The sequence below is a fragment of the Anser brachyrhynchus genome, assembly GCF_964034855.1.
Source record: "Anser brachyrhynchus genome assembly, contig: SCAFFOLD_120, whole genome shotgun sequence".
NCBI lineage: Eukaryota > Metazoa > Chordata > Aves > Anseriformes > Anatidae > Anser > Anser brachyrhynchus.
Window position 1 is genome coordinate 100,969 of NW_027663910.1, and position 15,524 is coordinate 116,492.

Below are 15,524 nucleotides of genomic sequence, written 5' to 3' on the forward strand. Positions count from 1 at the left end.
AGCCAAGGGTTGGTGTTGCTGAGAAGGATTGTCGCAAATGAGCAGGCGACAGCAGCGGACTGCAGCCTTCCTTACATCACCTGTGTCTCCCTGCTTGCTTTTGTTCCACCTCTTCACCTCATCTTCACCTCAAGCTCCACCCTTCCCCACTATCTGAGAGCCTCCCATCTTTCCTCAAGCAGACAGCTACAACCTGCGTGCCATCAAAAAGAGCAGGCACTGATCAAACCTGCTGTTCTGCTGGGCTGGTGGCACAGGCAGCAGGGTGAGATGCCCGGCAGTGCCAACACATCGTCAGCGTCGACTTCTTTGGTGTCTTTGCAGACACCAATTCTAATTTACAGTAGAATATCTAATGTAAATCTCCTTCTTTTTAGTCTAAAACCATTACTCCTCCCCCCTCCCTAATGCCCGTCTCCAGGCTGGGTTTCAGCTGAGCTGCTGGCCAGCTGAGGTGCTGGGGGGCCATAGAGGTCAAAAGCTCCCCGGTGTCAGTGCTTCTTCTCGCTCTCTCCCCAGGGATCTCCGCAGGGCAAATGACCTTACTGACTGCCGGAGACAGGGAGCAGCATTACTTCATCTGCAGCCAGGCCCTGGATGAAGTTATGGAGGCCCAAAACCTTGCGGTTAAAAGTGAAGTGATCCTCTCACCCACCTGCTGGGAGCTGTGTGAGCAGGAACAGATCCAGACCAAGCTTCTTGGTGGCAAACGGTCTCTGAAGGTAGGTGGACGGGTTGGCCTCTAGAGCCTTTCTGAAGACCCGCACCCGGAAGGGAAGGAGGCAGGTGCTAGAAGGCTGAGGCGCTGGACGTGGAGAGAGTTGTAGCCGTAAGGGTTGGTGGAGAGCTGAAGCAGTTGCCCTTCCACCTCAGGGGTAACTCTGGGTTGTGTTTGCTTGGCGTGAGGGGCCGAGGGAAGCACGGGAAGGGTCTGGGCCCCACCAGCAATGTCCCCCGTGGGTCGCCGCAGCTGTCCTTGAGAGCTGGGGCATGCTTGGGTGATGCCTGCGTGGCTCTGGTCCTTCTGAGGAGGCACTTCTGTCCCAGCTGAAAATCCAGAGAAGTGGGCTTGCTGCACCAAGAGCTTCTGCCCTTCTCTGGAAAGTGAGAGTGGAGGGGCCGGCTGTGTCTCCTGGGGCTCCTTGGGGCGGCCAGTGGCAGTACTTTCCTTCTGCGTGTCTGCAGGTTCTGAGGATGGAGCACAGGTCTGGATCGGAACGCCAAGATGCTGCAGGCCGCTTTGACCAACACGCGAAGATGCGGCATTTGGAAAGGATAAGTGAGTCCCTGCTTCACCGTGTTCTGGGACTGGCGGGAAAAGTGGGGCCTGCCTGCTTCAGAGTTCCAGGGAGGAACTCCCTCTGCCCTCTTCCACCTTTCAGTCGACGTTCGTGCCTTTGGCCCTCCTGTGCTTCAGCTGAGGCTGTCGCTGCCGCCCCCTCCTGCCAGGGGACGGCTCCGGCCGAGCAGCTGCAGAGGGGAGCAGGAGGAAACACCAAAGAATCTCTGCTCTGCTTTGCCCAGCGCCAGCCCCGTCTTTCAGCCCCCTTCTAGTCCCGTCCTGCCAGTGAAGGCCTGCGTTTGCTTCCCTTAGGGCAACGAAGGCCAGCTCTTATCATGTCCAGTGATCGAAAAGTGGCAGCAAGGCTGAAGAAGCACATACCGGCAGCCGCTCTCAGGAAGGTAAGGCCACCGCTGCTGGAGGCTGCATTTTGGGAGGGCAGAAGAAGGTGTGCATTGCAGGGGTGGAGCTCTCGTGAAAACAGACAAACGAAAGGAAAAGCAGCCTGAGGCGGGAACCCAGGGGAACTGACGCCAGGGCTAGTGGTGCTGCATGTGCCAGGAAACTGCCCGTTTTGTGCTGCTCCTCAAAGAGGCGCGGGTGGCGGGAGGTGGCCTTCCCTCTGCCTTTTCCACGACTCTTGTTCTGGACGTGCTGTGGGCACGAGGCGAGGACAAGCGGGCGAGTCTGCTCAAGTCCCTGGGACGTGCCAGAGGGTCGCCCCTCGCGGCCGTACTTGTCACAAGATGGGGTGTTGCTGGAACATTCCCCTCCTTTGTCGTTTGTGCTATGACTGTGCTATGACCTGCCTGCCGCGGGCTGGCCTGCGATTGGCACCGAGCAGAGGACTTACCCTTCCTCCAGTAGTACCTGGTATTGCGAGCACGCCTGCTCTCCCTTGGTGTATGGCACGGGCCCAGAGGAACCCCCAGGAGAACAGGCTGGCAAAGCTGTCGTGCTCTTCCCTTCCAGATGGATGAGGATGTGCCGCTGCACCTGTGGTCTGAGCTACGGCCAGTCACCAGCCTCTTTGTCCAGCTGCAGTTTTCTGCAGAGGCCAACTTACTGGATCTTAGGAGGGGCCTCTCTAACGCCAACAGGATCATTTCAGCAATCCTCAGTCCTCACAAGGGCGAAAACAACAAAAGCCTCCTGTTTGATAAGGTGAGCGTGGGGGAGCAACCCCACCCCCAGAGGGTGGCCCTTGTCTGTTTAGTGGAGAGGGACTGAGAAGCAGCTCTGCCTTGCCGGTGGGATCAGTCCTCTGTGGCTTTGTGTTGACCTGCAGCTGTGCTGGTCTCCCTGGCGACTGCAGCGGAACGACATTAGCTGCTGGCCATGGGCACTGTAACCAGATGTGTTGCATCCGTCCTCTGCAGGGCTGCACGTTCCTCTGTGTGTTGGGACTGTCTGGAGCAAAGCTGCAGCACGAGAGCATCCATGCCTTGGAAAGCGCTCTTCAGATCGTCAGCATGTGCTCCGCGTCGCTGAGGAAACTTGAGTGAGTGTGTGGCAGCGTTGCAGGGCGTGCGTGCTGCCTGGGACAGCGCAAGGGGGCTGACCAGCAAGAGACGTGGCCTCCTGGCTTGGCCTCCTTTGTCCCTGGCAGGATTGAGGCAGCACCCTGAGAGGCAGCAGGCGGCCCCTGGGCTTAGCTCAGGGCAGCCAGGCGCAGGCCCTCCAAGCAGAGCCTGCCAGTCGTGGTGCTGGAGCGAGCCCTCACCAGGGCACGAGGCTCCTTGGTGCCAGAGGCAGGCCCCTCTGGGCAACAGGGCCAGGAACAGGGCTCGGGCCCAGCCCCGTGATCTCAAGCCGCTGGCATTGTAGGTGCTCTGTGGGCAGCACCTGCTTTCCTCCACTAATGAGAGGGGCTGTGGCCTGCTGCAGGTCGCAGCCATCGTGCCTCAGGGGAAGGGTCCAAGCCATCTTGCGTGCGCCCTCCCCGTGTCCCTTGTGAGCGGGGTGTGTTGCGCCCCGAGCTCTCCAAGTCCCCAAGACACGCACTGGCTGTGGGACAGCAGGTGGCCCTGGCTGGCGCCAAGGGGAGATGTGGGAAGGGGCGGAGCGGGGCGAGCAGGTCTGCGCCTGGGGCGCCACTGACTTTGCGCTTCTCTCCCCGTGTGCCGGGGCAGTGTCCGTCGGGGTCACCAGCGGGACGGTGTTCTGCGGCCTCTGTGGCCACCCTGAGAGGGCCGAACATACAGGTACCGCACCTTAGTCTGAAGAGTGGGAGGCTGGCGTGGGTGCGCTTAAGGATGTCAGTCATGAAGAGACGGGCAGGCTGGGGCAAGCACATATGCCACAGGCTGCCGGTGGCGGCCCAGATGGCACCGGTCTCCACCTGAGGTGGGAGAATGGGCTCAGAGACTTGTGGTTCCCGCTGGGTCCGCTTGCCCTGCTGCTGGGTTGACCTGTGCCTGAGGGTGTAGTCCCAAAGCTGGGGAAAAAAAAAACACAAGGAAACCTTGAGGAATATAGGGAGGCCCGCAGCTTGTGTAGTCTTTTCTATAGCTCGTATAGTCTTTTAGCTGAGAAAATAAGGGAGCAGAGAGACAGGCAGCCTTGAGCTAGCAGAAGCAAGGAAGATATGGGATAAAAGGTAAAAACAAGAAGGAGAACAACAGCTCCAGACTGATCTATAGTAACCTTTTGCTCATTAAGGGTCATAAACGTATTAAAAAACATACCCATCAAAATGCTAATGTATGCTGATGTGGGATTTGGTGTCCCCTCCTCCCCCGCTCTTCCTCTGTAATGTGCAAACTCCGTAGACATAAGTTAGGTGAGCTGTAATAGCCAATCAAAAGTAGCCAAAGAGATAGCTTTCACAAGTTTGCTGTGTATAAATAACGGTGATTCAAGTCTGAAGTGTGCTGGCTTTGCAAAAGATCGCCAAGCACCTGACTCTGCAGAGTTATATAATTAGTTATTTAATTAAAAGACCTTCGTGTGGATTTCAGCTCTGTGTGCTTATTGGTGCAGTCCACTGGGCATGCACCTATGGACAACAAGGGGAAGTAGCCCTTGGCCTTGAAGGGTGGGGCAAGGCCGCTTTCCTAACCATGTCAACGTGTTCTCTCTCTGTGGCAGTGATTGGCCATAAGGTGAACTTGGCTGCACGCTTGATGGTGCACTACCCTAGGCTGGTGTCCTGTGATGAAGCCACCTCCGCAGCCTCTCGCCTGCCCGGTTGCTTCTTCAAGGAGTTGCCGGAGACAAAGCTGAAAGGCGTTACCAATCCCGGCCATATCTATCAATATGTGGGAATCGCCGAGAAGTGGTGAGTGTCTTCCGAGCCATCTGGATGGGGGCACAGGGACCCCAAGGGTGCAACCTTGGCCGGCAAAGAGGAGCTGTGCAGCAAGAGACCAGCCTGGTCTCCCACAGACATCCCTTCCCCGTGGCCAGGAAGATCCAAAGGCCTGGCACGGGTCTGCTTTGTACCTCTCTGCCTTTCTGTCTCCTGCTGCTAAGAGAGCCGGGAGTGATGCCAGTGGGGTGGGGAAGGTTGTCCTGGCTTTGGAGACGCACGCTAGCCGTGCAGGCTTTGTCCAAGCGGCTTTCCGCTGGGCTCCCTGCGCTGTGCTTGCTCCACTACGTGCAAGGCTACGGCAGAGGTCATTCTGACGCAAGGAGGAATTTTTTCCCAGCTCCTTCTGCGCAGGAAGCTTTGGGTCAGTCATGTCGCCCTGGGGAAAGGTGGGCCACTGGGCCACTCTTCCTCCTGTCTGCCTGCTCAGTTCTCAGGTGTCCCTCTGGGCCATGGTTGGAGGACCTTTTGAATGTTAACGTTGCTGTCTCTTGAAAACTATCAAAAGACTTGAGCCAAAGGTGCCAGATGCTTGGTGTCCTGAGCCACTAAGTGACACAGGTCCTCCTTTCCAAGAGGCTTCTTTTGCTTGTCCAGGGTGGCAAAGCAGTCTACTAGCCTACAGCACACCCCGGCTTCTTTGCCCCATCTGGGTTTTCTTTGGTTTTGGCCTCTGGCGAGGGACTCCCCTGACGTTCGTGGAAGACTGCGATGCCTCTGCCCTGTGCCTGGCCCTCCTCCCCCACCCCCGGGACTGCGCACCCTGCGTTCCTTTGCAGTAAGAACCAGGCGGCGTGAATCTCTAGCTCTCCTGTCTTGGCAGGCGTGGGCTACTGGGGGCCTTTTCTGCAGCTCAGGTGCCTTTTGCTTTTGCACCGCAGGGTTGTCACCGTGGAACTGACCGAGGCCAACGTGAGGCAGCCCTTCTCTGCCATCCGTATGCTGGTGGCCAGGGCTCTGGGCCTGCAGGCGGGTGAAACGTGCGAGGACAGGCAGCGCACCCTGCAGGCCAAGCTCCAAGGGGCGATAGAAGAGAGCAGATATTGCCTCCTCAATGACATTCTCCTCGTCAAGGTGGGAGCGAGAGGGTGAGACTGCCTCCTGAGGTAGTCTGGTTGTTGTCTGGGTGTTCCGCTGGGCAGGCTTAACTCCGGGCTGGGAGCCGCGGGGCTCATAGCACCGCGTTCTGATTCCTGGGTCCGGGGAGGCTCCCTGTCTGTGGTGACTTCATGTCCTGCGCATGAGCCAGGTGTCTTGGTCAGCACCCTGGAAAGGCCAGTGAAGAGAGGCTCGTGTTGACCTCATGCAAAAGCAGAGGCGCTTTGTTCTGCCGTCGAGCTTGGTGGATAGGCATGCCTGGTCCCAGGATGATGTTTCTTTCTGACTCTGCTTTCCCGTCCAGTTTGCCGTCCCGGACAAGATTCGCAAGATGCATGACACTCCAAGGAAAAGGGAGTTGCACCTGACTTGTATGCAAGTGCTACAGAAGGTGAGTGTTCCTCCTTCCACCTGGGTCAGAGAAAGAAAACAACCCTGCCCGCTGCAGGCTCCACATCAGAGCGGCCTGAGTGGGCAGCAGGACGATGTGCCAGGGTCATCGCCCTTCAGGGCCCAGGAGCCCCTCCTCCCAGAAGCCCCTCTCGAGCCCTCCCCATATGCCTAGTAGCTCGCCTCCTGTTAAGTTGGAGGGTATGTGCCCTGGAGGAGGATTGACGCCTTCTGCGTTCCTTTGCCCAAGTTCCCTCCTTCAGAAGGGCAAGTGGTGCTTGAGGAGACCTTAAAGTCTCGCAGAAATGAACAGCCAGTAAGCTTCTGAAGAGGGAAGCGGCTGGGGAGAGACTTCTGAGTATTCTCCGTCTCCGGAGAGAGGGGCTACATTTCCTCCCCTAGAAGACGCTTGAGAATCCACCAGACCCCACACAGAACCGTCTGCTTTTTTCAGACCCTTGGAGGAGAATTCGGCATATTTGTCATCGACAACGCCCACTTCATCGACACTGCCTCCTGGATTATCATGTGGCCCGTGCTCCAAAGCGTCACGCTCTTCATGGTCATGAGCTTAGCTCCTGGCCACGAGAGAACGGAGAGCTTTTTCAAAGCTGCAGCACAATGTCTGTGAGCACAATGTCCCAGAGAATCAGCTGTCTTCATCTGGAAGAGCTGAAACCTGCAGCTGTGGTGCAGAAAGCCTGCCAGGACCTTGGAGTGGTCAGCATCCCCAGGGATCTAGCAAGGTATGTTGCAGGCCAGGGAGTTCTTCCGGAGGGGCTGGACCTACGCCGCCCACGGAAGGAAGTCGCCCCGCAGGAAAGGAAGCACGGGGCCTTCTGGCAGCATCCTTGACTCCAGCAAGGACCTGGGTTTCTCCTTAAGACTCACCACAGCAGGCGGGAGCTAAGAATAGGCAGCTCCCAAGATGCAGCACGCGGGCAGTGACAGCCCTTTGCTGTTGCAGAGGAGGGAGGGCAAGGCAGGGAGGAAAGGGGAGAGAAGAGGAGAGAGGAGAGCAGAGGGAGGTGGGTGCCCAAGCCTTAGCGTGGCTGAGGCGTGCAAAAGGCTTTGACCTATGTGGCCAGGCTGCAGGAGGGATTCCCAGGAGCAGGGGTCCAGCCAGCTGCCAGAGCAGATCTGGGCTCCTGAGGACAGGGAAGGTCAGGCTTGCTGCGTTGTGCTTTGGACATTGTCCACGACCATTTCCCCACGGACTCCAGCAAACGGTGTAGGGTCAGGGGGTCCCAAACGCCCAAGCCAGTGGGAGGACCGCCCCCTTCTGAAGTGCGCCGTAGCTGTGACGAAGAGGCTGGTTACCCTGTGAGGCTGAGTGACTCGCCGCCCGCCCATCAGAACTGTGTCGCACCGTACTTCCCTGGTGTTGGTCACTGCTGGCTCTGCTCCTGCCCAGGTTCCTGATCCAAAGAAGCTCTGGCATCCCATATTACTGCGAGGAACTGCTGCGCTGCCTGCGTTGCAACAACATGCGCTTGTTCCGCACTGGGAGGCAGGACAAAAAAGCAGAGGACGACTGGGAGGGCTTGATCGGTAAGCACTCTTGTTGCGCACTGGCGAGATGCTGTTGCACCTCCCTCCCCCCCGCACGACCGTGTCCTGTGGCTCTCCAGTGAGTCTGGGCAGAGTCCGATCTGGCAGCAGGACAGAACTTGATCTGGCTGAGGCGTGGGCTCCCGCACACCTTGCTGTCACCTTGGCAAGCCACCAGCTCCCTTGAGAAGAAAGCCCTTCTGCAGGAGAGGGACAGACCTGGGAAACTGTAATCCAAAACCATAAATGCCCGCAAAGGCGCTGGGAACTGAGGAGCTTGGCAGTAATGCAAGAGCACTAATTGCAAGAGCAATGCCAAGCAGAGTGCTGTTGCCCTGGGGACAGCCTGCATGGGCTTTGCTTTTTGGATTATCACCGGCAATTTCCCTGGCTGTGGGAGGTAGCGCGGTCAAAGGCAGCAACTACTGCGTTCTGTCGCGGGACGTTCATTCAGTACAGCTGGGCAGCTGGTGTGAAGGCGGAAAAAGAGTTGCAAGGGCGATGCAAACAAAAACACTGCAGTGGAAACCGGTTTGCCCCGCTCACTGACCGCATTCGGTGCGGGCCATGAAGCGCACCCGACCGTGACAGGTTGGACTTGCCCCACCTTGTTCATGCGCTCCCTCTCTCTCTCTCCCCAGCTTCTGCAGTCGAGACTTCACACCTCGTCTCAGCCACCTCAAGCTCCAGTGCTGGGAATAACAGCGGCAGGGTCTGCACCATCAGACCAGACGTCAGCCTGGAGACCACCGTGCTGCCGGCCACCTTGAAAGGTGAGGGGCTGGGTTCGCGGCTGTGCTGGGGTCCTTTCCTGGGGTGCACATGAGAGAGGGGCTGGGCATCGGCATGCTGTGGAGTCACCCGCTCAGCCGGGGGGTCCGTGCCAGGAAAGCGACTCCGGTCTGAGCAGAAAGAGCTCTGTGCTTAAGGGCACAGATGTCCCCCTCCGGGCTGTGGACCAGCTGTGAGCCTACCTGTGAGGCGCACAGCAGTTGCGGGGAGCTCCAAGTCCAGCTCTGAGGTGGTGAAAGCGCTCTCTGTTCTCTGTGTGCACTGCTGGGCGTCAGCCTAGTTCAGCTCTGCTAGGTCGCATCGCGGGTCGCATGTACCCGCAGGATCGTGCCCTCCCCATCCTTGGTGGAGGAGCGCTTGTCTGGGTCTCTCTTATCCCTGGGCCTTGTGGCCTGTGGTTGCCGGAGGAGTGGAGCCATCCTGAAGACATTCCCCTGGGCTGCGATTGCCCAGCAGGTGCCATCTTGAGGAAGAGAGGCCAAAGTCTACCCTGTTTCCGATGGTGGAACTGTCCAGCCTCTCCAAGCTCAGGCTCTGGGACACAAAAGAGAGAGATGTTTTGCTTCTTCTTGACAGAGATTGCGCTGGCTGAGCTGGACCGGATCACGCTGAAGAAGCAGATGGCTTTGAAGTTTGCGGCCATCACAGGGCCGGTGTTTACCACCCAGCTGCTGGCTCACATCCTGCCCACCTGCATCAGGCAGCAGATGAATTACTTGTTGGACGTGCTGGTGAGCGACAACATCATTAAGTGGCTGAAGGACACAGGGGTGCCCAGAGACGTCCAAGATGCTAGAGAGGAGCCGTCCACCTCTCAGCAGGCAGGGAGCGGTAAGTGGTGGCAGTAACGTAGACCCAGGAGCGCTGTAGCTGAAAGGGGCCTTCCTCCACCAGCTTTGCGCAGAGGGAAATTCCCAGCGGCTGTTGAGAATGCCTCTACCACTCTGTCTGAGGCCACGATCCATTGCCTTGCAGGGGCGGAGAGGCCGTCTATGAGCGAGGAGACCACAGAGTGGCGGGCTGGCGTCCTGGCCTTCTGTGCCCCGCTGCTGCGGGAGGCAGCCTACGAGCTGTGGCCCGAGAGACAGAGGGCCAACGCGCAGCGCAAGTGTGCTGCGTTCCTGGAGAAGCACGCGCACAAATGCCGGAGCTGCCACGGAGGGGACTTTGTGGCCTTCCACCGCTTTGCCGTCCCCAGTCCCCAGGATGGGGAAAACTGCCAGGGCTCTGCGGACGAGGATGACTGGCACAGCTGGGAGGCCTTGGTGCTCGCTGGAGAACAGCTGAAGAAGGACAGGAGTCACACCCCTGAGGGTAGGCTGTGTGCGTGCTGCGGAGCCCCCTCCCTCTGGAAGCCCAGGCCCATGTGCTGGGGACCTGGTGGGCCCCAGCTTGCCAGGGATGAGCCAGGGGACGAGGATGATCACCGCAGCTCTTGTGCCCTGGGTCTGCTCGGCAGGAGCCTTGCAAGCCCGCAGCTCTTAGCCCGGGCTACGTGGGGAGGTCCTTGACACGCTCTCTCTTCTTCCCAGGTAGTGCAAATGCCCTGCAGCAGCAGCAGGCTTTCTCGGAGGAGGAGTTGAGGTGAGGAGACAAGGTTCTGATGATTGTGGAAACCAGTGAGCTCCAGAGCAGACAGATGGAGCTCTGCCGTTTGGCTGCTGGCTGGGACTCCAGCTCTGGGACGAGGAGGCTGGCTGTGGGGTGGGAGCTGGGATGAGACAGCAGGAAACTGGGCTTTTGTTGCTACCTGTAGGGAGAGCAGGGTCATCTCAGGTGATGCTCATCCGCTCTTTGCTCTCTTCTTTTCCTGGCATCCTGCCGCTGACCAGAGCGTCAGAGCGGTTTCCACCAGCGGGCGAGTGGACAACTGCGCAGCCCAGCAGGACCGAAGAGAAGGACGGTGGCGAGTGTTCCTGCAAATGCGAAGCCATCATCGAATCAGTGCTTGTGCCTTTGGCTCGCCACTATGTGGCCATAGGCAACGCTCCCCGAGCCTTCTATTACCTGCTGGAGTGTGCGGCTGCCTACCTGCACGTCTCCAACAGCTACATGGTGAGTGGCCCTGCTTGCCAGCACGCACCGCACCTGGAGTCCACTGCAACAGGACACGCCGGCTAAGGGGCCTCCCAAAAGAAACAGCGGGGGCAGAGCCGGACTGTTTCCTGCGCTTTGCCTCTCCCGCAGCAAGAGACACGGGGCACTCAAGCAGGCCCGTCAGCACAAGCTGCATTACCTGGGAGGTGGTCTGAAGGCTCCCTTGGTGCCTGAGCTCCGAGCCCACGGGGCACTGTGCTAGGGCAGGGATCGCGTGGGGAGATGCGGGCCCTCCTAAGGCAGGTGCCACAGGAGGCAAGAGGGAAGGACGGAGCTGGCCAGGGGCTCTGCACCGATGCTCACCTGCTGCCTGTGTGCTTGCTCAAAGGCCCTTATGAAGCTGAACGAAGCGGAGGCCCTGAGGAACTCCATGGAGAAGACAGCAACTGCGTTAGACTGCTTTGAGGAGGCGACCTTCTTCAGCCTCAAAGGGGAGGTAAAGCGGCAGGGTGACGCAGAGGGGTGTCCTGGAGGATGGAGCCGGATGCTTTCCCTTCTTGCAGGGGGCGTCCCTGCTATAGGCAGCCCCTGGTACATTTCTGCAGCCTCTGCAGGAGGAGAGGCTTGGGAAAGCGGTCCGTGTCTGCCCGTCTCCCTCTTCCTGTGCAGGTCTGCTGTAATCTAGGATGCGTGAGGCTGGCCAAGAAAACGACCAGGCGGGCGCTGAGCCTTCTGAAAAAGCAATTCCCTCAGACGCGTGCCGGAGCCTTTGTCAAGTCTCTGTGGGAAAGGTTTCAGGGTGCTCTTTGTGCCCCAAACAGAAGAACACCCTCCCTTCCGCCAGAGGCTCGGTAAGCAGCAGAAGGGAGCACATGGGAAAGGAAGAGTATTCTGGTGCCAGGCATTCAGGCCCAGGCCTGCCTGGACTTCAGGCCATACCTACGCTGTCCCATAGCTCGTTAGCAGGACCGAGGCATTAAGGCACGACGTGTGAGTCAAACAGCGGGCAGTGCAGCCTCACGCTGCCCCCCTGTGCGGTCCCTGGGCCTTTGGGTAGAAAGCAGCTTGTGCCGAGGGATGCACCTGCTGGCACGTTTCGGATGAGGCCAGGGGTGCCTGGGAACAGAGAGATGTGAACAGGGAGGACGGGCTTAACAAGGGAAGGAAGGCAGTCTGGAGTGACCTCCAGGGACGGGATGGGGTTGGGTTAAGGTGTGCGTGCGGGGCGGGGAGCGTGATGATGAGGAGGCGCAGAGTTGCGATAGTCCTTCTCCTGCTGGTGCCTGGCATCACTTCCCCCCCCCCCCAGTCCCGTAGTGCCAGCACACCCTCTGTAGCGGTCGGCTGCCCCTGGCAGCACTTCTTCATTTGCGCACTTCCATGCCGGCAGCCCTTCCAGCACCAGCTCCCTTCCTCTGAGGAGGCGGACGTGTCTCAGCCGCCACCCCACTTTCCCCTGCCCAGCCTGACTTGGTGCTCTACAGCCATGCCTCTGGGCTCAGCAGTTTCTCTTGTGTGCCAGGAGGAAGAAGCTCGCCTGGATGCTTCAGCAGACCCGCTGCCTCTCCTTACTGGGGCACCTCTACAGCCTGGAGGGCACATCAGGAGGACGGAGGTTCTCCCGCCTGGCAGCTCTCATGAAAGCCAACAGGGACGGGAGAATGGACTCCTCTCAGGAAGAAGACTCCCTCTCCGCCAACTGCCTTTGCGTCCCTCCTCTTCTTAGTGTGTCTTAATAAAACATCTGTTGTCTTACGGTGGTGGTTGTCGGGGCTCGCCAGGGGAGGTTCAGGTTGGAAATAAGAAGAAAGTTCTTCTCAGAAAGGGAGAGCTCGCTCCCACAGCGAGAGATGCGGGGCACTGAAGAAGGCCCGTCAGCACAAGCTGCATTGCCGGGGAGGCGGTCTGAAGGCTCCCTTGGGGCCCGTGTGGGCACCTGGAGGGAGACGGCATGGTCAGGGTGGGACACGGGCAGCTGCCAGGGGCTGGCACCGGTCTGCAGGGCAGGCAGAGCGCTGCTGCCACCGTGCCAGCATTGGCCTCAAGACCGGGGCGGGGAGCCACGGGCCAGGCTGCTCTGTGCCCACAGAGGCCCGTCCCACCCCCACTGGGGGGCACAGAACCCCCAGCGCTGTTGCGACCGCTGGGCTGGTGCCCGGGCAGCTCAGCCTTCCCCCCCTCCCCGCCCCACTGGGTGTCCCCTCGCCTTCTTCTCCGCTCCCAGTTTGCCATCGGGCAGGTGCCTCCCCTCCAGCCTTGCTCAGGGCAGGTATTTCCTCCCCGAGACGGCGTGGGGTGCGTTTTTCTGCCGTTTCCCTTTGTGGGTTTCCGGGAAAACGGTTTGGGAAGAGGGAGAGGCACAGGCACAGGGAGAGGAGAGGAACGGCACGGGGGGGCGTTCCGGAGTCCCCGCGGGGTCAGGTGGGCTGCTCCGTCCCGAGGCATGCTGGGAGCTGTAGTCCTGTCTGCAGCTCCCTTCCCAGGCTGGTGGGGCTGGAGGCCGTGCTGGCTCCTGCAAGCCCTGGCAGGGGCTGCACCCCTCTGCGTGGCCCAGGGCACTGTGCGGGCCAGGGTTTCTGCAGTGAGCACGCTGGCAGCTCCAGGGTGCTCATGCCCAAGAGAGCAAGGGAGCATTCAGCCTAGACATCTGGCGGGTCCCTGTGCGTAACATGGGGTCGACAACTGTTGGGCGCCACACCACTGGCCTCAGACACCTGCACGCACAGCTGGGATGCCCGTGAAAACTCTAGTGCCTAGGTATCCGTGGCTACGCACCACTGCTGAGCACTGCTGGGAGCAGGCAGGGCGGGCCTGGAAAACGCCCGTGCCCACCTTCTCGGCCCCTGACAGCTCTAGGGCTGCAGGAAGCCTCCCAGCGGGCTGTTCTGTGGAGGGCGGCGTGTGGGGCTGGATGTGGGGCAGGGAGAGGCCCCTCCGCTCTGGCCCTTTGTGTGGGTGGAGGCGCAGCAAGGGCAAAACGGCTGTGGTGGGCCTGGTGCACGCACGGAGGGGCTCCGCACCTTTCTTCTGGATTCAGGAGCTTCGGCCCCAGGGTGAGGCACGTTCAGAGGGAGCCTTGCTAACAGCCCGTGCCCCTGATGCGCAGGCCCTCCTGAGGGGTGTTGCCCCCTCAAGCGACCGCTCAGCTTAGAAATCCCCACCTGAGCCACACACTGGTTCTGGTCATGCAGGTGGAAGAAGAGGGGGAGGAGGGTGCTCTGCACTTGCTTCTTCATCTCCGTTTCATGGGTGCCCTCTGCCACCTCCATGGCGTCCTTGCAGAGAAGGATGGAGAGCTCTCTCACGCAGCTGGACTCCTGGTGAGACAGAACAAGTGAGGACCTCAGTCCAGGCTCTTCCGAGCTCACAGTGAGCAAGGGGTCGGTGTGGCTGATAGGGAGACACGCTCCTGGCTCCCACTCTGCAGTGAGCTGTGGTAGGTAAGGCCGAGCGTGCAGGCAGTGCAAAATGGCTCAGGACGCAGGAAGGGCAAGGCAGTGGGTTGCAGATGCTCCACCCTGGGGCTGGCAAGGGGACACGTGGCAAGGGGAGAAGCTGCCACGGGCAGCGAGGGGCCGAGGAGAAGTTGCCGTTGTGGAGCACACGTCTGCAGGGCTCTGCACAGGGAGGGACTGCCCCAGCCGGAGAGCCCAAGAAGCACCAAGCAAAACGTTTCCAGCACGTGCCCAGGGGTCGTGGTGGGAGAAGAATTCGCAGGCCAGTGAGACACGCGGAGAGGGACGCACCACCCCCAGGCCACGTTCACGTGTCCCGTGGCCACGCTGGCCAAACCTCCGGCTTGCCCACCAGCCTTACGTTTTCAAAGAGGGGCAGGAGCCTCTCCGGCAGCTGCAGAGCGATGGGGCCAGCCACCTGCCCATCTGCCAGGCGGAGTGCGTTGCGGAGGACAGTCAGGGCCTTCATACTGATGGCGCCGTCGGCATCCTGCAGTTGCTGCATGACCTCTGGCAGCAGGCCTTGCAGAGTTACTGCCTGCATGAAACACAGCAGTTCTTTTTCAGGATCACCGAGGACCACTCCAGCAGAAGCCCTTTGCTTACAGCGGGCGCAGCCCAGGGCAGAGGTCTGTCTCCAGGCCAGCACGGAGCATGCTGAGGCCCCTCGGGACAGAAGGCTGCTGCGTTGGGTTGCAGAAGCAGCCACTTGTGTCAGCCTGGCCCCGTGTGGGGGCTCTTCGTCCCAACCTCAGCAGGATGACTGCTCTGAGTAGAGTGCTCCTGCAGCTGAGGCAGCCCCGCGCTGGCTGGCCTGGGGCCTGGCATTGACCTCTACCTGGCACAGCAGGAGATGCCTTTGAGCGGACACCGGTGCCGCTCTCCTCGTGCTGCACAGTCCAGGGGCTGGCCAGAAGCGCTCAGGGGCCGATGAAGAAGGCAGTGAGAGCAGTGGAGCCACTACCGCCCCTCCCGATTCCTGGCAAAGTCCAAGCAAGCCTCTGCGGGCAACAGCGCCTGCAGGCCAGCCCCAGGTGGGTGCCGCCACTTGGCCCAGATGCCCCCACTCACTGTCTTGGGTCTCGTAGGCAGCACGACGACGCTTGTGACCGCCATCCTACGCAGCACCAAGGACTGACTGTGCATGTGTGACTGAAGAAGGGTCAGGATGCAGTCATCGATGTGCTGCTCAAAGTCTACGCAGTCCAGCAACTGAAAGACACTCAGCAGGCCCGTGAGAGCCTGGCCCAGCCGGCAGGACTCCTGGCAGTACGCTGAATCACCCCTCCCACACAGCTCGGGGCAAGGGCCCCGGAGCCAGTCACAGGTCTGCCTCGCGGCACGCAGCACAGCTCCCTCGCCTGCTGCTTCTGCCCGCTGAACCACTTGCAGCCTTTTGCTCCCCGGACTTTCGGAAGAGGTTGTGTGCAGGGAGCTGCCCCCCAGGACGGACAAAATGCAAATGCTTCAGGCCCGGTCCCTCAGTGGAAAAGGCCCCAGTGACTGGGAGGAGAGCGCAGTCACCAGCCCAGCTCCATCAGACTGGCAACTTGGCCCCTCCCCTATCTGCCAGACAGCCCAGAGTTTCAAGACACCTTGGAGAGGCACC

General features: G+C 60.0%; 1 protein-coding gene across 1 annotated transcript; it reads left to right on the forward strand.

Moving 5' to 3' along the window:
• Positions 1 to 3,329: 3,329 nt before the first annotated feature.
• On the forward strand, positions 3,330 to 11,369 carry LOC308186659 (adenylate cyclase type 10-like; the record flags this gene model as incomplete). The annotated part of the gene is given in 14 exon segments (XM_080608779.1): positions 3,330 to 3,486; positions 4,373 to 4,562; positions 5,474 to 5,666; positions 5,995 to 6,081; positions 6,535 to 6,696; positions 6,699 to 6,826; positions 7,495 to 7,631; positions 8,273 to 8,404; positions 9,000 to 9,254; positions 9,399 to 9,737; positions 9,956 to 10,007; positions 10,256 to 10,478; positions 10,849 to 10,956; positions 11,130 to 11,369. Coding segments are annotated over 14 exon segments (2,349 nt in total). The 3' UTR covers positions 11,316 to 11,369.
• Positions 11,370 to 15,524: the final 4,155 nt, after the last annotated feature.